The 24,446-nt window shown below is 39.5% G+C and overlaps 1 protein-coding gene across 3 annotated transcripts in view; it reads right to left on the reverse strand.

Moving 5' to 3' along the window:
* Positions 1-8,588: 8,588 nt before the first annotated feature.
* PAK3 (p21 (RAC1) activated kinase 3) overlaps positions 8,589-24,446 on the reverse strand; it is a 256,878-nt gene continuing 241,020 nt past the window's right edge. For all 3 annotated transcript variants that reach the window (XM_046673736.1, XM_046673735.1, XM_046673734.1), the window contains 2 exons: positions 18,672-18,809; positions 8,589-15,269 (listed from right to left, as the gene is read on the reverse strand). In XM_046673736.1, coding sequence (XP_046529692.1) covers positions 15,180-15,269; positions 18,672-18,809 — 228 coding nt within the window. In that variant the 3' untranslated portion in view covers positions 8,589-15,179. The remainder of the gene's footprint in view (positions 15,270-18,671; positions 18,810-24,446) is intronic.

Genomic DNA, 24,446 nt, shown 5'->3' on the forward strand with positions numbered 1-24,446 from the left:
AGGGTTGGGGAGATAAAGCAGAAAAAAAAAAAGATTGGCAACAGTTGTTAGCCCAGGTGCCAATCTTTAAAAATAAAAAAGGGGAGGGGGGCAGGGGCTGGCCCCGTGGCCGAGTGGTTAAGTTCGCGCGCTCCGCTGCAGGCGGCCCAGTGTTTCGTTGGTTCGAATCCTGGGCGCGGACATGGCACTGCTCTTCAGACCACGCTGAGGCAGCGTCCCACATGCCACAACTAGAAGAACCCACAACGAAGAATACACAACTATGTACCGGGGGGCTTTGGGGAGAAAAAGGAAAAAATAAAATCTTAAAAAAAAAAAAAAAAAGGGGGGGGCATCTCAGATCCTGAGGATTATTGGTTTTGCAGATTCACTCTTCATACAGTCCCAGGCTGAGTAGAGTAGAGGAAAATTAGCATTTATCAAGAGCATACTGTTTACCAAGCCCTGTACCCTCCATTTTCCCACAACATGGTCTCACTCAATCTTTACAACAACCTTTTACATGGGTGTGACTACTCCAATTTTACAGATGAGGAAGTGAAAGCCTGGGGAGTTTATGGAATTTGATAAATCTCACAGGACTATTAGCTGGCAGAGGTGAGTTTTGAATCAAAGTTGTTCTAACTGCAGAGCCTCTGATATTCCCACTGCTCCCATGCTCTGAGGCCACTGAGTGTATGAAAACATCTGTCCCAACCCCTTTCTAACCCTGCTGCCAAGACCTGGCAGAGTGGTCTCATCTCCTTTCTCTGAACTCTCTTAGGCTGTTGAGTTGTTTCCAGATGCTCCTACAGATGTTGAGGATCTGAAAGAAACTTCATAGTCTATGCCAGGGTCCTTATCCAAGTTGACCTGGACCCTGGCACAGTCCATCTCTCCAGAGGAGCTCTGTCCAAATAACAGCATTGCCTTTTATCTCAGGGCTGTAGTTACAGCCAAACCAACAACACTCATACTTTGGATTTCAATGTAGACATTCTCACCTGGTAAACCATTTGAGATGACGCTTTCAGTGACAACTGTGTAAGAACCCATTTTACTCTATAGTGGAAGATTTCTGTGTGTCTAACTTTAGACCACTATAGGTCTACTTCCAAGGATTTTGAATATATTAAATCCATGCAAATTATTGGTCAAGGACCATGCATCCTTGGGCATCAAGATGAGAGGAGAGTTAGCTTACCTTCCAGGATGGAGGCTGGCCTGCAGCAACTGGAAGGATGAATCCAAACACCATGGAATGGAGAACATTGTATGATTCTTCTGAATGAGGCCCAGTGTAAAAATGCCTTCTCTTCCTCCTCATTAGTCTGTGAGTTCTCAGACTCAGAACCAATTATGTCACTGGCCTTATATGCTTTTCCTACAGGATTATCATACAGGAAGAGTTTGCAGTCACAAACTACAGCCAATGTTCTTCGACCATTTTTTTCATTCCCTACTGGCTTAGGGATCACTAATTTTGATTTCTTGATGTGACTTTCATATGTGGTTCCCATATCTCTTCACAAATCTATCATCAGGGGTCATGATTTCTGTTCAGGAAGTATTAGACAACCTCTTGAGCTTGATGTGAGGATCCACATGAAGGGGATGCACTGAAGAGCAAGCGTCCACTCTGAAGGCACCAGAGAGTCCATGGAAAGGATTTAAGAAGGGTCATGACCTAGTTAGATTTACTTTTTAGAAAAAACAATCTAGCAGCAATATGAATCAGAAGAGTTCCAAGAGTGGAAGCTGAGAGACCAGTTTCTTAAGGCCGTCAATATTTATTTTTCCTGCATTGCTGCAATATTCCCCAGTAGTAGTGGGTGTAAAGAGTAAGGGATAGTTTAAGAGATATTTAACAGGAGGAATCAAGAGAGCTTGGTAACTGAGGAAATAGTAGGGGTAAATAAGACAAAGGGAAATTCAAGGAAGATGCCTAGATTTCCATCTTGGGTAGTGGTGAGAGAGAGACTGCAGGGAGAGGATCCAATATGATGAATATGAGATAATGCATTAAGTTCTGGACAACTTGAATATCAAGTGCCTTTGGGACACATTAGTGGAGATTTCAAGTAGGTAGATGGATTTACAATTAGGGTCTGAAGCTTAAAGGAGACATATGGGCTGCAGATATTAATTTGGAAGTTATGATATAGGTTGGAGCTGGAGACATGGGTTTGAATAAAACAGACCATGAAAAAATCCTTGGGAGATTCCAACATGTAAAGGATGGCGAGGAGCAGGATTCTGAAAAGGGATTTGGAGAAATGGCAAACAGAGAGGTAGGAGAAAGATCAGGAGAAAGTGAACACAGAATCAAAAGAAGACAGGGTTTCAAGAAGAAAAGAACAGATAACATTCACTCAGTCACCTAAGGTTTATTGAGTGACTACTATGTACCTAGGGATGCCTCAGGGAATTAAAAAGAAAAAATACTTGCCTTGGTGAGCTTACATTCCATTGGGAGGAGTCAGACAATGGACTAAATAAATAAATAAATGGTAGAGTATGAAAGAAGTTGATAGATGTTATGGGAAAAGGACCAGGGAAAGCACATCAGGAGTTCTGCTAGTGGAAGTGCAGCTGAAATGGGGTAATCAGAGTAGGCCTCACTGAAAAAGAAATATTTGAGTAAAAATTTGAAGGAAGTGAAACATGAGACAAGTGGATATCTGAGCGAAGAGTTTTCCAGTCAGAAGAAACTGCCATCACAGAGGCTCTGAGGCAAACACTTGCTTGAAACATTTGCGAAATAGCAAAGAACCAGTGTGCCTGGAGCAGAATGAGTGAAGAGGAGAATAGAAGGGGTAAGATGAGAATGTAAAAGGGTGGCACACACAGTGGAGGACCTTGTAAGTCATTATAAGGACTTTGTCTTTACTCTGATAGGAATATGAAACCATTGGAGAGTTTTGATTTATGGTGAATGTCATGTCAAGACTATAGTTAGGCATGCAAGGGTAAAAGCAAGGAGACCAGTTAAAAGGCTATCACAACAATCCATGCAAGAGATGAAGATGCCTTGGATCAGACTGGTAGGAGTGAAGGAGATGAGAAGTGACCAGATTATATATACACATGTACATTCACACACACACTCACAATTATGTAGTTTCTTTTTAATCAGTCTAATTGAAGTATAATTCAGATACGATAAAATTGCCCAATTTTAATTGTACAATTCAATTATGGGTCAATCATGTCTTATGTGGATGCTATAATTTCTCATGCTGAAATAAATTGAAATAGTTGGATTTTCCCCAAGAGTGTTGTCTTATGATTTTAAGAGTATTACACAATAGCTTTGGCAATATAAGAAGGGACTTACTAACTATTAGAGAACTGGTTATTTCAGCCAAAAATGGATGAGGACTTAACATACAAATGCAAGGGCATGCGATTGTTTTTCACAGCACAAGTCCTCAACAATTCACAGAGCATAACTGGATGCTATTCCCAGATGCAAGCCACTTGTGTTGGTGAGCAAAGATTTTTTGCTTTTGGCTGTAGATGGGAAAAGAATTGGGGTGCATACTAACACTGCACACTTCACCAACTAGGGGCCTCCCAGGCTTGTCCCACACAGGACCAGAAGGTCTCTAACAACGGCTACAGTATTATGGAAGAAACACAATTTTGCATTTGGATTGCCAGCCAAAATTCATTCAGAGCAGTGGCTACTATCCAGTTGGCCAGGATATTTTTGAAAGGCTAATAATAATAACAGCTTCAATTTGTTGAGTGCCTACTATGTGACTAAATGAGCATTTTGATATAACTTTTTTATTCTTCACAACCCCATGAGGTATTTTTATTCTCTTTTTATAATTGAAACTAAGGCTTAGAGAGAAGTGAAATGCAGTTCTAGCTCTGAAATCTAAACTCTTAAACCCGTATCAGCCTAAGAGGGAATCCATAATTTAAGAGATTCAAGTGAATTCACAGCACATAGTTCAGTTTAGTTGAGCAAAAGCAAAAGAGGTGGTGGGAGCCAGGAGGGAGCATTTTTGGTACAGGGTTACTACCCTACAAGGAATGATATTTTACTCTCGTTATTTCATTTTTGGTGGGAAAACCTATTGCCCAGAGACTTCTATGGAGGAGGAAACAGGAGGTATGAAGATTCAGGAAGCTGATATAATATGTAGCTAGACTAAACCAGAAACTACTAGAAACATACAGGTTGGCCCTCCAAGGCATTTTGCGGCAAACTTGAATTAGAACACGTACTAGTGTAGTGTTAGAGTGTGATGACAGGAGCTGCATGAAGGGGTGCTGAGTGATGCTGAGGAATTGAAGGCGTCCCTGGTGAGCCCAAAATGGTTGCCATATCTATGGGCATGGAGAAAAATGGGGTGAACCTACTACAGTGGGCCACAGTGTATACTCCAGCCAATATGGAAAACCACTGGGCCACCATCCACATGCTGGCCGGCAAAGAAAGTGCCCTTCCAAACAGAGTTCATTCCCTTACTTCTTAGATACTTAGAGGCTGAGGAGCCAACCTTGTACTTGGCCTGGCTCCTTCACCTGCAGTTGCCATCTCAGCTATAACCAGGCACCAGGACAATGATGAGGAAGAACACGATTGGTAATTATTCATTATGTGGGGGAAGTCTCCTTCAATTGTGATACCAAAGTGGTGAAAGAAAAGTTAGTTGGTGGAAAACCTGAAGATCTGAGAAAGAGGCAAACTGAAGTGGGTACACTACATCTCATGGATAATTAAGCCTGTGACCATGTGCTGAGCATCACCTTTCCCATCAGAGGAACAATGATTCCTAGGAAGTCATGGGGAGTGCATAGGCCCAGCACAACCGACATTGAACTCCAAATAGTACAGATGTTAGTGCAGATGATGTCAAGGCTTTGGTTGCATTAATAATCTACAAAGTGCTACGATTCATACACCATTTGAAAGAGGGCCTAAGGTAGGTGTTAGTAATCCTCAAAATTATACAGATAATGAGCTAGAAAAGGTCAGAGAAGTGTATCACGTAGCTAAATAAAAAGGATTTCATTGATTTTGGAATTGACGCCTTTGCTCTTCTTATAAGCCCTAAAGAAAGGGAAGTGTTCTAGATTGCAAATATTCATCCTGGTACCATAGGCCACTCTGAAATTAATGCACACACCCGTGTCATTGGTAAAGAGATCAGTCTAAGTGGCATCCGTGTAACTTTGTCATGGAAGAGGTATCTTCCACGGAATTGAAAAAATCATGAACGTGGCTTCTTGCATAAACCTCTTGGGATTATCTCCCAATAAGGGGGATGACACCTTTATTGTTCAGGATTTGGTAATATAGGCTTGCATACTATGTAGTATTTATATCGTTTTATGTTAGATTCGTTGGTGTTGGTGAGACTGATAATGTATGGAATCCACATAGTATTTACCCAAAGGAGTTAGAATATTCTAAAGCACAAATTGGGACAATATTGTCTTTTCTACTGTCAAGTCTTATGATAGCAATATCTTAAAAGTAGATTATGACATATGCACTTCTGTTTCAGGTGAAAAACAGCCTGTCAAATGCAATACATCCAAAATCAGAACAGAAATCATTGCTGAAGGTGGTAATGGACCAATAATACCAGGGATTAAAATCTTCCTGAAGGGGAGTAGTTTGGTAATCTCTGCTCTCTACTTGAATGCCAGAGGAGTAACTGTATCTCATTTAAGTGATTAAACATTTTTTTTTCGAATTATGTCACACATCTATTTAAATGTGAAGGAGATTTTAACCATCATTTGCTAATGTCTGTTCAAAAGAGTTTAGAAAGAAAATGTGGGGCTATTGTTAGAATATGACAATCCCCCTCCTGTATTTTGAAGCATGGCAATTCAGTCTTACCTGTTGTAAAATTAAAAGTTGTCTCACTATGAATTTTATTTTCACGTGACACTGTAGGCTAAGGAGCCTGTCAGTCCATGCCCCCAGGGAAGGACTCATAAGCAGTGATATTTGAGTTCTCTGCTTTCCCAATGAGGCCTCAGAAGTGCCTGAAGAGAGAGTGGGAAGTCCTACTACCTTAGGTGGGTGGGACTAGTGACAGGCGGAATTAAGTTAGGAGCAACTTCTTAATATCAAGGTAATTGGTAGTTGGTGGTGGAAATGGGTTGGGGTATGATATCCAGCCTGCATCCTACTTCCTTGCCATGACCTCTGAAATATCATGGGGGAGGTATGATGCAGTCTGTTGCTTTTCTTAATGTTTTTCTTTATTGAGATAATTGTAAACCCACATGCAGTTGTAAGAACTAATACAAAGAGATCCTGTGCACTCTCTCCACTTCCCCCCGATGGTAACATAGTCTGTTGCCTCTTTGTGGGAATGTCTATCCCTAAGAAACAGGACAGGTACTCTGGTTGAAACATTAAAGTACGTGCAGAATGGAGCCCAAATGCCAATTTTCTTTTTACTCCAAGGAGGGCTGCTTGGAAAAACATGGAGAATTTATAAAGGAATATTTATAGCAAATGCTGCAAATTAACCTTCCTGGGAGGCGGCAGACCCGAAAGGGGCCGGGCTATGCACAGGTTGACCTCACAAGCCCCAGAAAGGGAAAGAGGGAAGTGAAGACCAAACTTGTCCCCTGGTTCAGTGAGGTGCCTGAACTGCAAAAAGAGCCACCATGACAGGTCCAAAGATGTAGCAGAATAGGTTGATTTCAAAGGAGGGGTTTCTGCTGTCAGGTATGGAAAAGAAAACAAGCACAGGCACACCTTGGAGATATTGCAGGTTCGGTTCCAGACCGCCGCAGTAAGTGAATGTTGCAATAAAGTGAGTCACATGAATGTTTTGGTTTGCCGGTGTATTAAAAGTTATGTTTATACTACACTGTAGTCTGTTAAGTGTGCAATAGCATTATGTCTAAAAGAACAATTTACATAGCTTATTAAAAATATTTTATTGCTAAAAAATGCTAACCATCATCTGAGTCTTCAGCAAGTTATAATCTTTTTGCTGGTGGAAGGTCTTGTAAAAAATGCAATATCTGCAAAGCATAATAAAGTGAAGTGCAATAAAGTGAGGTATGCCTGTAAAAAGTAATCTGCTATGAAACTGCAAGTGGATGAGTTACCTCAGTGCACTACCCAGAGGCTACTAGCACCAGGGGCTGGTGTGGATGTTGCAGATATAGATAAGTAGAGTCGCCAGCACAGTAGCAACAGGACAGTGGCATCAGCACAGGTTTAGTGGAAGGCAGTGGCAAGAGTGGTGTTTGATACAGGTGTATAGAAATCATCAGATGCCACCCAAGTGTCTGGGGGCCAGAGCCCAATGGGATGTGGAGAACAACCACAATTTGTGGGGCACTTTAGGTATTACCCCCTTCCCACTTCAGTAGGTGAGAGACTTAGATGAGGCTAGAGTTCTAGCAATTGAGCTAGTAGGGCTGAGCTGTGGAGTAATACATTTATCATCGTCTGGGACCCTGTTCCTTCAAATTGTTGTGGCAAAGGGAAATGCCTTTTGAATTTTATATTTGACGGAAGATATTGGTAATTTGCTAACACATAAAAAGTATTTCTACTTCATTTAATACAGATTAAAGTAAAACATAGAAAATCTGCCAATCAAAGATGGAAGGACATGAGGGTAATAGCGGGAGAGGCAACTCACTAATTCACGCATACGAGCAGTAGAGAACTTGGCTAACTACTGGGATTCTCATTCACTTGCCCATTCATGTTTACAGAAAATGCCTTTTTTGCTTTCAACATGAAGAAATTCAGTAAGAGAAATAAAGTTTGCATGTAAATACAGTGAACTAGAAAACAACCTCATAGCATTTGGTAAGATACATAATCCATTCACAGGGAACGTAGTACAACTCTGTATCCACTTACACAAGGGTATCAAATTATACACACATGGGGCAGAAGGAACACTATGCTCGTGTAGAAGTGATATTGGTGGAACAAACCTCCAGTTTGCTAAATCTCTGGGATTTTTGTCTTGACTCTTAAGGCAAAGTTTCTGACAAACCTGACTCCAATAGGTGCATCTAGCAGCTTTCAATGAGGTTTACTGTCATTTAGTCACATTTGGAGGTGGTTTTTAAAAGTTATCTTTATCAGAAATGTTTACAGTGCCTGACATATAGCAGGAGCTCAAAAAATGCTTTTTGAATGAAAGAGTGAATAAATGTCATCAGTGTGGGCTTGGAATCTCTTCTGTGATGTGTGGAGCTCAGTATGAGATATAAGATAAAACTAAACATTATGCAGATGGCTTTACTCATTCAGAATTTTCCAAGAAGAAAAATGAGCAAAAACAAATTAATTATTACATATGATTTCTTTTGGCAGTTTTCCTTCATCTACCCCTTGGATCCGCCAGCCTTTTGCCGTGTGTTGAGTATACACATTCGGCTCTCTGAACTAGTCCACGTAAAAACCAGATGGAGACTCCGGGTCTGAGTTATTTAGTGGCAGAATCTGCAGGACATTTCCTGTATTGCTCTCAAGGCTGGGCAATCCCCTACCTTGATACCTGTGAGAGAGTGCTACACTCCAGCTGTGAAGGAGGTAAATGGCCAATACCAAGGGGGTGGGTGAGAAGGTGACATAAGAGAGAAGCACCAGCTCATTGATGTTTGTCATATTTATTTGCAATACTTTAGGTCCAAGTTTCAAACTGCAATATTTTTACACTCAAGACACAGTCATGCACAATCCATATTTCAATTTTCTATTGCTTCAACCACAATTTAAAATAACAGTATTGGAAACAAAAGTCCTTAAAAAGATTGGATGCTGAGGTCAGAAGGATGGAATCATACCATCAGCAGGTCCAGAAAAGAAATAACTTATTTAAAAATCAAACAAACGAAAAGACTATAAATATCTTTAATCCAGAGTTACAGAAAAATTTCACTACACATGGGTTTACAGATAACACATTTTAACGAAAGTAATGCACAGCCAAATGAGATACAATTTTGATAAACAATGAAAATGTAGATCCTCCTCAACTTGTTTTGTCTGGATATTATGAGTATAATCCCAGTAGATATCAGTATCCTGTGATTTTGCTCCTCCTGGCTGATGTACTGAGATTTAAAACTCAACCCACTAATTGTTATAGGATTCTGTGAAAGGTCTTATCATCACTAATGAATATAGTATACGCGGGTCAATAAAGCACACCACACATAAGCACACACATTGAACTTGTATTTCGCACTCAGGGCTGGTTGGCACTTTGCTGTAGGCAGGGCATTGGGACTGTTCACTAACTTCCAATTTACTCTCTTTCCAGCAGCATACTCATACAACTGGCCAATCGCTGTGGGAGTTGTCATCAGAAATGCTATCTTTGGTTCCCAACATGTGGATTTGTCAAAACTCCTTAATGCTAATAGCATGTAATTACTTTTTCATTTCTCTCCCTGCAAGTGCTTAGGTCCACTCTTAGTAGTCCCAGCCATTAAAACGCATGGGTTCTGCCATTGTGTGCCATTTAAAAAGTAAACTCTATAAAGCCCAGCACTGCTTCATAGGAAAGGAGAGGCCCAAGTATAGTCTATTCTAGCAAGTGTGACAGTGTATTTCTGTTCTAGTAGCAAATACTGGCCACAGCTTAATGAAAACCAGACTTTACATAGAATGTATGGAAAATGAAAACTGGGAACACTCAACAGAAAAAGGACATTAAAACAAAAACAAAACAAAACAACTGTGAAGGATTGGAAGGCTGCCACAAATTTTATCAACATTCCCTAGTATTATTAACTTCATTTACTTGAGGGTCTTTTTTTTTTTTCCATCATCTTACATAGTTCTATTGTTTAACCATAACATAAGAGACCCAGGCTTAAGCATGTGATATTTGCCATCACTTTAGCGGGTTGAGTTTGCAACACAACCTATACAGAATATTACAGCTTTTGGAAAGACCTTGGAGATCACCTAGTCCAGTATCCTTATCTTACAGATGAGGAAACAGCCACAAAAAGGTTAAGTGACTTGCCCAAGATCACACAGTAAGTTAGTAACAGAGCCTATATTAGACTCCAGGTCTCCTTACTCCTAGGCTAGTATGTATTCCTTCCACTACCTCTGACTGATTCTCTAAAATTGCTGTTGATTTCCTCTTAGGTACTAAATCAGGTAAACATGGTACCTACCTTACTGCTGGTATTATGGGATAGCATCCAGTTGGTATTATGGGATAGCATCCAAAGAAGACTCTGACGGCACTAACCAGCTTCTATAAGTTTATCTTACAAGTTTGACTATATTACGTGACAGTAAATACTACTTGTCATATTATAGTTTACTTGTACACAGAAGTGTGCACATGGAGGTGATATCTCAGTTCCTGCATCTTCAGATTCAGTTAGATATTCTTTCATATCAAACAGACATTCCCAATGCATGAGGAGTTGAGTTATATTCATTTGGTCACTAAAGGAGTATGGGATCAGAAAAGGAGTGAAAAAATTAAAGCTAACCAACAGAAAGATTATATCAGAAACAGATCTCTTATGAAAAATTCTTTCTTAGGAAAAATATTTTCATTATTTCCAAGGTCCCATTTATTTCCTTCCCAATCCACATGCAAATATATGTTCAGAGCTGTGTGTTAAGTTCACTCAAAATCCGAGGCCTATTAGACTGTCAATATACAAATGCTGAATTTAAGTCTTCTTGCTCAGAGACTGGGAGAAGCTTGCATCACTAGTCATGCCTTTGTTTAACCAAATATTAACTGCAAGTAGCTCAGAAAACCACCATGAGATTCAACTGGAGATGGCAGGGTTAAGATTCCCATAAGTATTTTTATGTTGTGAACGGTCAATGAAAAGCCTATGGGTTCTCTAGGTATAATGTATGCTCTTGGTGAAACTGAGTAACATCTGAGGCCACTATCTCATTATAAAAGTCCTCACCTAAAATTTCTTTGGTGAGTTAGAAGGAAATTCCTCTCTTTTGGTAGACAGTCTCCCTTTTTCTCTTTAAAAATGACAGTAGTTACTGCATACAACCTATAATCAGGCAGTGCAGAAAGCATGTGGAGGCCATCTCAAGCCACAGCTAATAGGACTGTGACTGAATGCCAACAGGTAAATTAATTCTAAATATTTATCTTAATGTTTTCATAGTCAGCTTTTAAGTGCAAGTCATAACTTCTATTAAAATTAATGGGACTTGCCTACTGGTCATTAAAACAAGAATCCTACCTGAATGATATAATATCCCACTGGACAAGGAAATGGTGGGAGCTGGGGATTTTATCCTTCTATTCTTCCTAAATCCAACCTGAAAATCTGCTAAAATGATCCAGAAGGGTGATGCTTGAAACAGATGTTATCAAGGGGGCTAAAGTTGTCACCCCTCGAATCTAAAGTAACCAAAACAGAAATCTTGGTGCCATGTCAAAGCTGAGGGCAGCCAGTTTTAAAGCAGATTGATGTGTCTGGAGCTCTAAAAGCGACATATCCCTAGCTTTAACTTATAGATAATAGTCCCCTAAGAAAGCACATGCCAAACCCCAGTGTGTGCCAACCTCCGCGCTCAGGCAAATATAAAGTCTATGGAATAATTGTAACTAGCAAATATCTGTGCCCTGCATGCTCTGGGCTCTGGCCAGAAGGCATCTGCTTCTGGCATCTTTTCTATGTTTCTATTGTCCCCTTTCTGATGTTTATTTACTAAAAAGCAATATTTTAACAACATCAAAGAAAATTTTAAAAAGGAAAAAAAATCACATAATCCCACCACCTTAACACAACCGATTCCAATTATCTGTGTTCCCAGTCTTTGTCCATATGCACTTATTTTTACATAGTTGTAATCCCTGTTTATGTTATTTAAAAGTGATTTTATAGATTCTCTTTTGAGAACTGGCAGCCTCATTAGAAATAAACAACCCATTGAGCAAAGGAATATAATTATTTACACGATCTTTGAGCTGAGAAATATCCTTTATAGACAAACATCTCAAACTATCAAAACAGTTATACAGACAATAGGAAGCAATTTCATATTTCTTTTTCCTTTAGCAATGGAATGTGCTTCACAGGGGAGAGATAGATGTGGGGATCAGCTGGTTAAACTCAAACATTGGGGTGCAATTCACAAGCCTGAAAGAAATCTGAATAACACAATTAAAGAATAAATACTTGAGTTAAATCTTCTTACATGACTTGGCCATCCAGTAGCCAAAATGGAACATGGACACACAAATATTTACAATGACACATAGACGAGATCAGCAAGAACGAAGTCATTACCCAACATGGTGACTGATTTGAGGAGATTGTGTCATCCAAAAATCCTCATGGGATTATGACAACGCACCGGATCCTTGCTACAACATTAATGTTCTTTTCTTTCTTAAATAAATAATCTCAACTGTGCTTCTCACCCTTCCCTGACTTTCCCACTGCCCTATCTCTATCTCAGGACATTTTGGAATCAACATTCGACGATGTGCCCTCATTATCTCAGGGCGCACTAGCAACTGTAAAGATCTGGATAGACTCACCTATGTTCAAGACAAGCTAAAAATAAATCCAGGGAAAGTGAATAAACTATTAACCATCTGGAGTCCAAGTTGTTCAAGTGTACCAAGTGTGAATCCTTCAGCATCATTTTGGCAGGAGAAACAGCTTCTCTCTAATACTTATTAGAAATATATGTAATTCTCCAACACGGGGAAGGGTCTTTAGAAGCTGTTCTCATTTTAAAATTTACATAGATATAAATAAATTTGTAAGAATAAAGCCTACTGGGATATATTATCATAAAATCTTGATACAACAGAGTGTGGTGAAGAAATACCTGGCTCCTCGTTAATATGCTGAATTGAAAGCATAAAAGAGGAGTCATTTCTCTGCCTACAGTGGCCCGAAAAGTCACTGCTCCAGGTCTCCCTCCACCAAAAGATGGCCTTTATGACAAATAAGGGATACTAATTGACAACTAGGTCTTCCCAATCAGGTTTGGGGCTCTCTCTACTGGCAAGGCATAGTTATCAATGTACTAACTCTATTCATATCCCAGGTATTATTTTATTGAATTCCCTGGCACTATGAATGAACATTTTTTTAAAAAACTTAATTTTAAATGAAATAAAAACTAAGGCCTCTCTCTCTCTCATTAGAACAGTGTGTTATTAAAAATTTCAGGCCCAGCTACCTTTTTGCAAAGTATAACACAGTACGCTTCAAATTAACATTACCATTTGATTTTCTTTTCATATTTGTTGTTTTATCCCACTGTGGACATTTTCTGGGAGGTCAAGCTCCTCCCAAATTTTATAGTCAAAGAAAACAATAGGAAAATAGGAAATCCACCAGTGATGTTATCTCCTAAACATAAACATGTGCACTACATGGTTAGCAGAAATTCTCCAAAGAAAGTACTTTCATTTTAAAGAATGGATGGATGTTTAGATGGATGCACGTACCACAGCAGAGAAGGAGAGAGGCCCATGTCATTGATCTCTTTCTCCCTCTTGCTGAATATAGATAGGTTCTATTCAGATTCTTGATACACTACAAATCAAAAGCCTTTTACAGCACAAATCGCTGGCTTTTCAAAGGCTCAGAGAAACAACTTTGCAGAATTCATAAAGTTGACAATACACTTGAAAGAGAAGCATATTCTTTTCCACACAGACACCCTCCACATATTTTTCTACTCTCAGAAGATTCAGGAAATGCCAACTGCTGAATTTTTACTAATTAGATACATGGTGAAACAACGGTCAAATTTTCATATTTTCTCCAAGCCACAAAAGGAATTCAGTTGAACTAATATTTCTTGGAATATATGACTGCAAACCTAAATTATTTTCACTGGAGAACTTCCAGATCTTTATGAACATGTTTTTGAAATTCAAAAGCCCAAAGGATTAAGTATGAACAGACCATATCCTGACACAGAAATTGGCGATACATAAGCAAAATGGGAACAAGTATTTAGAGCCAAATGGTGATTGGGATGTAGTTTTCACTGACCTCGTATTTCTTACAGAATTGAATGCTTAGTATATCTCTGTTCTCCAGATCTTGTTTTTTAATTTTTAAAATGTTATAAATCGTCAAAATAATTTTTATCATAAGCAAATGTTGGTTAAGGGGTCTGTTTCCTCCTCATGTGCCTGTTTTACAGTGCATATGTTCCACAAGCACAAGAGAAGATTAAATTCGGAATCTTATCTTTATTTACTTACTACCCAACAAGGATTTCAGTATTGCACACTTATCTTGTATTCCTTTTGGCTCTCAGAGAAAGTCCCATCTCTGTTGAAGTATGGTTTCTCCTACCAGGATTTTCTAGAATCAGGATGTGGACTCACCCAACCGGAACGCCACAGTTTTGGTGTGTTCTTTTCAGGTATCATGAAGACAAACAAGCTGGCTTATATAAACAATAAATCAACTACCTTTTAAGCATCATCGTGAAAATGTGACAGAATTTCACCATTTAAGCTTTGTTTAGATATAGAGGTCTTAAAAGCCCTTCCTGAATACACATATTCCTCTCTGCTTTTGGAAAATGTCTTGAAAGAAGCCTTTTCCAATACGAATGCAGAAAAACAGGTACACAAACCAAGCCACCACTAGAGAAGAAGAATAAAAAATTGCAACTCTATTAGGGCATGGACTTCCACATGTTTACACAGTACTTGCTCTGGGGTTTTTTTTTTGTTTGTTTTGTTTTTTGTTTTGTTTTTGGGGTTTTTTTTTTTTGCTTTTTTAAAAAAAAGTTTTGACATCTTTTTTCTGGACATCTAATGACAATGCAAGTGAAAAACATCACATTGGGTAAGGAGTTTTGAAGGAGGTTCGAATGCAAGAGGAACTACTCTCTAACTTAAAAACAAATACGACACTATGAAGAGGGAGTGTGCATCTTTGAGAAAGCTTTTTCTTCAAAGTGAATGCACAAGATGAGGGGATTCACTACTGGCTCTTTCGCTTCACGGTGGAAGTGACCACTTTCCGGCCACTTCGACATTGCTGCCCTGTTTGGGCTGCGATTCAGGCTTACAAAGAAATTACATAATCCGAGGGAGTAGGAAAAAGGCTTATAAGAAGTTTCTATTCACTTGAAAGTTAAAGAACCCCCCACCCCAAATGACTGTCTTTTCTTCCATCTTTCCTGCAGCAGAGTTTTATTTCAGTCTTACTCATGAGGGAGATGGTGTGGGGTAAGGCTTGCAGTCCTAACGGCTGCTGTTCTTAATTGCTTCCTTTGCAGCGATAATCAGAGGAGTCAGGCTGGAGAGAGGCTTGGCTAATTTTAAAAATGGATGCTGCAAAAGGAAAAAAAAAAAGAGGAATTACTGGAATTCTTTCCTCCAACAAGTATATTACTTTACATTTTCAAGCAGCTCTTTTTTCATTAAAATATATTTTGAGCATCCAATTAAACATCATTTTATTTAAAATAGTGCCAGCTTTTGTCCTTCAGATGTTTTTGTCCTTCAGTATCATGAAATCCTCTGGAAGCTGACTGGCAGAGCTAGCAACTCAGAGTAGGGGTCTTGTAAAATCTCACTGTGTTTGCGACACTCTAACTTTCCGACTTTCTTAATCTGATGAATTTATCTGGAGCAGCCATCATGCTTGAAAAAATGTCTTCGGTTGACCACTAAAGACCTTCACCCTGAAATCAATGGCTTCCTAACTGCTAAACTCAATTCTATGCCTCTACCATTTCTCTTTTGGCCCCTCTGCAGTACCTAATACAAGTGAATTTCCCTTCCTTCTTTGAAATGTCTTCCTTTCTAGGGGCCTGTGACGTTCTACTGTCTTGGTTCTCTTCTACATGCATGCTCACTGACTACTTCCTCTCCAACTTCTTCCTTGGTTTCACATCCTCCTCCCTCCTTCCACCTCCCACGTACCAGAACTTGGCTCTCATCATCTTCTTTTTCTAATTTAATTCCTTTGAGAGCTCATTTCCTGTCATGATTTCAATCTCTCATCAGCTTATGGGGATACTCCCAAATCTATATTATGTGTCCCGATCTCTTTCCTTTAATTCTGGTCCTATTTCTCCAGTTGCGTGCTGGATATATCCTTAATGAATGTCCTTCTGTTCCCTTAAACTCAACATTTAAAAATGTATGTTAAAGTCTCCCAAACAGGTTGCTCTTGTGTGATGTAAGCTACAGAGGCTTTGGAGTCAGAGCACTTAGGTTCACTCCTTCCCTCTGTTTATTACAATGGTTAAATGAGGTAAGGTAAGTCACAGTTTCCTGTAAGCTAGATAGAGGCAAAAAAATGTTAGCCATCATATTATCCTCTATCACTTTTGCTTGTACTGAACACTACCTCGGTTTGATATTCTGAAGTGGCTTTTGTTGTCCTCTCCCTTATATTCTGCATGCAATCAACTACCGGGCACTTTCTTCTCAATGCCTCCTACAATTATCTCTTGCCTTCCCTAGTTCAGGCCTAATCAACCTAACCCTGAACTATAACAATAACTCTCCTTTGATCTTCCTGCCTCCATTTTTCCCTGTTGCTAATTCTTATTGCATACCACCAGATTAATCTTCCTCAACAAAGCTTTCCTCATGTGTGTCCTCAGATATCATCAGTGTTTCCCCATTGCCCACAGCCCCAGCTCTTTAGCCTGGTGTTCAAGGCCCTCCACGGTCCTATCTCCTGCAGCTTCCTTACTTGAACTCTTTACTTCAGCTATACTTTCTATTTTCTTTTCCCATAAAACCTTTCCTACATGCCTTTGGCCACACTATAACCCTTTCAGCTGAAATTCCTTCCCCCTTCTTCCTCAACCTATGTGAAACTGACCTGTCCTTCAAAGCCCAGCAGAACTCCCTCCTATTCACAGACATTTTCTGTTGGCCATAGCCTATAGAATTGCTTCTCTAATCGACCACGGCATTTACTGTCCTAACAGCCTCTTGGTTTGAATGAGTCTCTAAACAACCTTGCATTATTTTTTCACGTACTTAAGGAGATTGTGAACTTCTGGAGAATAGGAGTCATGCCTTTAACAGGTTTGTATCACCCACTGCACTTAAGTCTTTCAAATAGAACTGATGGAGAACTGAGTTAGGCCATATAGAAAGGCACACAAATACTCAAGACCTACGCCTTTTCTCGAGTCTTCCAGTGGTGTGAATGTCATGCATCTCTCCTTTCTCTAACCTCTAAAATGAGCAATGATAGGCTAGAGTCAGAGAATGAAATTATATGGACTTTAAGCAATATACAGGTTATTGCTAATATGTATAAAATGAAACGATGCAAAAATTATTCAATTTACACTCAAAATATAGTTTTGTATCAGTTATCTGACTGGTTCAGATAAAAGTATTGTTGGGAAGGAACTAACTAGATAATTGTTTCAATTATCTATGTAACTATATAGCTACATTAAGACAACCTATATCTTCACTCATCCTTGGAATGTGTATCTGGATGCTTGTGTGTGGTAGTGGGAGGAGTGAAAAGATGTGGAAGTGAAGCACTCAAAAGTTCAGGTTTTTCACCTGTTATTTGAGACTGGATTAACTAGAGGATTAATAAAGGGCGATTCTAGATTTGACATTTTAGGTCCCTATGATAGCCTGTGAAATGCTCACAGGAAGCAGAAAACAGAAGGTATAGCCTCCTCAATTCCACCAAATTGGTTTTCCCAGGTATGACCTGGGTTGGGGTGGGACATTTTTTGCCAGGGTGTGGCTCTCTGTCTCTGGAGGGAGTCCAGGAACAAAAGGAACAGATTTTCTTTTTGGCCTAGAACAGACTAAATCTGTGGTTAACACTCTGTATAACCAAGTGTTGTACCTTTTATTTAACCGGCTTACGTGTTCAATGTCACAAAGAGAACAAGCAGTCATTGTTCTTGTATGTTAAACAACTTGATGCATGTCCCCAAAAACAGTCCCCAGCAGTGAAGCTATATGTGCAGTCCTAGGTATGTCCTGCTTTATCAATATTAATACATCTTTTTCTCTAAATTGGTTTGTGTGGTGGAAATTCAGATAATCCAGGGCTCAAATCCCAGTTCTGCAACTCGATAGCTGTTTAAGCCTCAATTTCTACATCTGTAACATGGGATAATAGCACCTACCCTATAGAGCTGCTATAAGAATTAAATGAGTAATTTGTGCAAAGAATTTGGTACATACTATGCACTAATTATCATCATATATCCTAATCCCTGAGAGCCATGAAAAGGACAAATGGTTACAGAGGCACTCACCACTGGATGGTACTCACCCAGGCAAGCAGGTACCTGCCATTTGGCATCACAAGCAAAGGGGCTTTGACCAGTAAAGCATTAGAGTAGCAAATGCCACGGAAATAATTGCATAGTTATGTAGAGAATTACCTCCAGCCAAGAGCACCTGCATACAACATCCAGGGGCACAAGTAAAGTTTAGAACAAAACAGCAACACCAGAGGTTCACATTGCTTTTTTTTCCCTTGCAAAATAAGACTCCAGGAAGAACAAAAGAGATTTATAGATTAAACTGCCAACTTCTCAGAAGAAAGGCAACATGCCAATGAACCATGTATTAGATGCATGCCTATACTTATGTGCCTGTGGTCTAAAATCAAACGGTTAAAGCCTAACTCTAATTAGACATCTCTTGACAGAGCTCTGTTACTGTCACACGTTGAGATGGAAAAGCTGAATATAATGACTCTTTGTAAGTGTTCTATTTTATTTTCACCTGCAAAAGCTCCTTGGCAGATCCTCGCCTATCCACATCCATCTCAAGACAGCGATTTAAAAAGTCACGGAATACAGCCGACAGTCTTTCAGGATTCTGGAGCTCTGGGGTTCCATTAGTGGCTATCAGATATAATGCCTACAGAAGAAAATTAGAAAAATCTATTCAGCACATAGATATTAGGATCGTGAGTTGGCACAGAAGTCACCAATCCAGTTTCTTCCGGTTTATACTCTGGGTCTTAAAAATTCCATTTTAGATAATGACACTGACATATACTTCAAAGTTTCTATAACACTTAGAAATTATTACTCTTGGCAGTAACTGAGGTGACAGTGAGGTGCTCCCCCCCCAAAAAAAAAAAACTTAAAAATAAGGTTATAAGGTTGTTTTCTGAGAGTTAAGCTGGTGAAAATCCACATATAATGAATGTGTGATTAACCACCTAGGAAATTAAACCAAGGGATTGCCTGTGAACCTGTGACTCCAAAGAGCTGGGGAACACACATACATCCAATCTTGTTGACCTGAGTATAACCTCTGGAAGGCATTGTTGCAAAGGTGATTGTAATTTACTAAGTGTTTCTCTTGTTCAAAGAACATCTGTGAGCAGACCTGGGATGAACAGAATACATTATAGAATTGGAGACGTACAAAGGACCAAAAGATGGCAGTGCCTGGATGAGAGGTAACCTGTGGGGCCTAAGGACTCAAGTACTTTTGTCCTATGGCAGATGTATCCCTATAGATTTTAATTAGATTTCCCATGAAGGTCTACCTTTAATAAGAGCAAATACAAGAAAAGCTGACAGTAGTAGTCCTGGAACCTGACAATTATGAAACCTACTGTTAAATAATAAGTTGCTAATCTATCTCTGATATCTTTGTTGTGTAAGGCCACTACTGAGAAACATCAATTTATGGTGTGCTGACAGAATCAAGGGCCCTAGCCTTCAAGGCAGAGTTGGACCCAGGACCATGATTAATTCACAAAGGTAAAGCCATCTTTCAAACGCTCTTGACAGCCAAAAGTGTGGCCATTCCTTGGGGCTGGCCTGGTGGTATAGTGGTTAAGCTTACACACTCTGCTTCAGCAGCCCAGGGTTCACAGGTTTAGATCCAGGGCATGGACATATGTACCACTCATCAAGCGATGCGGTGGTAGCATACAAAATAGAGGAAGATGGGCACAGATGTTAGCTCGGGGCCAATCTTCCTCATCAAAAAGAAAAAAAGTGTGGCCATTGCTCATGCCTCTTCTAAGCAAACAATTCTAGAAGCATTTATGTATCGAGTATCATATTAGACATTGAGGATCCAAAGATGAACAGCAGAATGTCCTGCTTTCAAAGATCACACAATTTAGTGAAGAGAGACTTATAGACAGCTACGATACAGTGAGACAAGAGCTATTAGAGGGTCATAGCAAGTGCTAAGTAAACATAAGTTGGAAGCGATTTATACCAGAGCTCAGAGAAAGTGTCTTGAAAGATAAGTAGGAATTTTCCTGCAGGTACTGCCACCAGGGTTATGCCTGCCTATGTGACCAACTCCCTAACTATTATGAAGACATGCTCCCTTCTGTACTTGCTTGGGCTTCGCAGCAAATTATCTTCCCCTTTCTCCACCATGACTCCTAATACTATTATTAAAAGTATCTCTATCAGAGTCTTTTCCCAGGCCAGTTTTCATCAGCTGGTAAGGACATCTCTTCTCCTTTCCAGACACCTCTACGGATGTACTTTAGAAAGGGTTAGGAAGGACTGCTCAATACAGTGGCTGTCAACCTACAGCATGCGCCAGAATCACCTAGAGGGCTTGTTAAAAATACAGATTCCTGGGTCACTCCCAGAGTTTCTGATTCAGTAAATCTGGAGAGGAGCCTGAGAATTTGCATTCTAACAAGTTCCCTGTTGATGCTAAAGCTGCTGGTTCCAGGACCACACTTTGAGAACTGGTTTAATCCACCCAGGTAATTATGCACTAGGCTAAAGATGTTCCCAGACCTGTCTGCACATGAGAATCACCTGAGGATATTGAAAAGCTTCCCATGCCTAGTTCTCATCCTCAAGCCAATTAAGTAAAAATCTCTGGAGGTGAAACCCAGGCATCAGTATTTTTTAAGTTTTCCAGAAGATTCCAATTTACAGCCAACAATGAGAGCCACTGGCCAAGGACTTGTGGTGCACTTAATAAGTCAGAAACTCTATCTCATAAGTGCACCAAATATGAGAGCCACAGACTCCCAGTGAGGGGGATTCTCTTGCATAACAATGGGTGAGAATTACAATGTCAGGTTTCTATAGTGCGATGAAACCTTCTGGGTTGTTTTCCCAGCACATTAAAACACCCACATGTAAATAATATCCCCCCCAAACAAACACCTTCCTTTCCCCTACTCTTCACTCTTTTCTAAGTTTCAATTCCTTTGTTGATGAACAGCAAATGCAGGTGGCAGCTATTAGGACTTTCATGCCAAAATACAAACCAGTGACAAATCTAGTCTTTTCTAAAAGGAGATAGTATGGGAAATGAATGCATAAAGTGCTTTTAGGAAATCATCAACTGGGTTAAAATCAACTGGTACACAATCACAGCAGATATATTAAATTAAGCTCAAACAAAGTGTTTTTAGTTCTTGGATGATTAGTGCTTGAAGCACCTGTCCTTACATCATTTTTGTTCCCTTATTAAAAGAAAATTGGTGACTGCAAATTACATTTGCTGCTTCCTCCCAAAACTCTCTTATTTCAGTTGGCCACTATTCTGCCAAACTCTCTGTCCTTTGCTTGCTTTTTTCTGCTCTATAGCTAAGCCCAGTCCTAAATGAACACATCTCTTTTCTCCCATTCCATTCTCCCTAGGTCTGTTTGCATGCTATAGTGTTTCATTTTCTCACTTATTTTTCACCATTCTTAGCTAAACATATCCCACTGCATATAATCTTGTTCCTCACAAGTACACATATATCTCTAACCAAGTCCTTCTCACCCCTCTTCAATCCACGCCTAATTACCTCAGGAACTGCATGCCCCTTTTTCCATCCCATGTATGAATCAAAAAAAATGACCTTATTTATAGTTGTAAAGCCTGAGTAGTGCTAGTGATATACAGTGCAGCACGGGAAAGAAAGCCCTCTCATTTGAAGGAGAATCAGAAGGAACAAGGAGCCAGTGCTGTGAACCTGTAAAGCACTTCAAAGAGCGAGTATCTCCTCTTCTGAATTTCCACAAAAAGAATGGCTGTGGTTTTTGTTGGGGGGTAGGACTGAAGGTGGGGGGGTCCTGGTTGGTAGCCTAACAGACGACTCCTGCCTGGTTGATTAGTGCCGATCTGCTTACACACCCTCATCCCTAATCTAGGTATCAAATGCAAGGCTGCTTTTACTCAACACTATATCGTAAATATTGTCTGATGTTTTTAAAAATTCTTCATAAATATCAATTTAAGGACTATATAATAGTTTATCATGTAGATGCACTATAGTTAATAGCATTGGACTGATTTAAAAATACATGTACTAAGAAAAATGTTGAAAGGAAACACATCAACATGTTAACTGGTTCTCTCTGGGTGGTAGGATCATTGGTGACTTAATTTTTAAAACTTTTTTTTTCAGTTTTCAAAATTTTCCTGAACGAACACAATGGCTTTTATTATTTTAAAAAACCCTCCAAAACATTATTTAAAAAATAAATTTAAAAAGCTGTGCCATCCAACTTGCACAAAAATCCTCATCTCTCTCTCTTTGTCTTCCTAGGATTAAACCTGCTTTTCATCAAGTACTACCCCTTGAGGGAAACAAAAACCCAGACGATTTTTCTTCAACTATTGTTTTCATTTTAATTGCAAGAGTATTATTTCCAACTAATTTCCACTGCAAAAATCCACACTTTCAGTTATATTATATAAACAAGGGCTAAACTGGCCCTTGTGGACTGACCTGGGAACATATTCACTGTGCATAATGCCACTTTTATGGGAAAATGCACTCTGAGTTCCAAATAATTAACTTAAAAATGAACTTTTGGAACACATATTGTAAGAAATTTGTAAAAATATTTGTAAAAAGAAAATTGCTACCCACTGTCCTGCTAATAAGAGACAAATACAGTTGTAGCCAATATAACGATCACAGCAAAAGGGTTTTACTAGCAGTCAACTCTTAGTTGAAGAAAGATTGAGGAAAATAGATCTAGGCATAAGTGATCACATTTTGGTTTTATCTGAGTTAGTGAAAACTCAAGGAAAACGAGCTGGCTATTAGATATTAGACTAGAGATTTCCTTTACAGTTGGTTTCCTCTTAAGTAAGAAACCATAAAATTATCCTTGAGTTCTCTTCCTTCCTCATCCAGCACCCTTTCCCTACCCCGATCCTTGCTATAATCAGTCGACTAGTTTCGTTAGTGCAATCTTTAGAAATATCTTTCACACTTATCTACTTGTCTCTATCCCCATGGTCTCTGCTTAAGGTTGAGCTTCTCTCAGACTGTTACAATAGGCTCCTAATTGGTTTTCCTTACTCAAGCCTTTTTATTCTTCAGTCCGTCCTCCTTAACAATGTATCTCATCAGAGATCTCATCATGTCATCCATTTTTCCGCTTAAAAAAATGTCGGTGGCTCTCCATGGTCCACAGATATGGTTTTCAAACTGTGCTCCCCAAAATTCCCTGCAAGAGCAGCTAAGAAGGAAAAGAAGTAGGAGAGGGAGACAGGTGCAGAGATTTTGGGTCCCTGTACCCACACAGATGTGTTTCAATCAGAGAAATATTTCTTCTTTCTCTATTTATTTATGCTTCCAAGCCAGGTTTCATTTGAACCAAGGGATCACTACAGTCATTTTAAAACTACTGGTTCACAGGACATAGCAAAAATTCCTTAGCATGGCATATAAGGTCCTCCATGATTTGGCCCCTGCCTACCTTTATAGTCCTCATCTGTTCCCTTCTCATCCTAGAGCTCTTCTTCCCCCACCCCCACATATGTACACACATTGGCCAAAGCTGACATACTATTCACGCCAATTTGTTCACCATCCCCACAATAAAAAAATACTCTTTCATATTTGCGTAAAATGCTATCCTCATTTCCCTTGAGTGCCCAGTGAACCTCTACTTGCCTTTAAAGCTCTATTTCAAACGGCACTTCCTCTTTTAAGTCTTCTCCATCTCTCCCAAATAGATACAGTGACCAACCACCTTGGTCTTCTGGGGAGTGTCCTGGGTTTTAGTACTGAAGGTCCTGTGTCCCTCAATGCCAAACAAACCAGGATAGCTGGTCACCCTGCAGATAGAGTTAGCCATTACCTCCTTTGAGCTACCACAGCCCTTTGTTCATATGTCTATTTTCACGTTGTATTGTGACTACTTGTTACTTGTTTACAGGTGTGCCTTTCTGGACTGTGAAGGTAGGAATTGTGTTATCATCATCTCTGGATTTTATAGCAAATGGCTCAAAATAGGTGCTCAATAAATGTTTTTGTTGCTGAATGAAACGAGAGCCAAAATCTATAAATAAATTTAACCGAGCTGGGAAAATAACAGACTTTAATATATAAAGTATTAAAGCTCAGAACCTAAAGTAAACTATTAAACATACAAGAAGATACACAAAGAATGACAGAAGCGCCTTTTCTGAGTTGAACAGAACTGGCATGCGATAACTTTGGACTAATCAATCCTCAGTGTGGGAGAAGGAAGAAAGCTCCGTGACCAGTGTACATATGGAGATATCATCAAAGGGAGGGAAAACTAGTAAAAGATGACCACCACA

This window comes from Equus quagga, chromosome 10, assembly GCF_021613505.1.
Source record: "Equus quagga isolate Etosha38 chromosome 10, UCLA_HA_Equagga_1.0, whole genome shotgun sequence".
In the NCBI taxonomy this organism is placed as follows: Eukaryota; Metazoa; Chordata; class Mammalia; order Perissodactyla; family Equidae; genus Equus; species Equus quagga.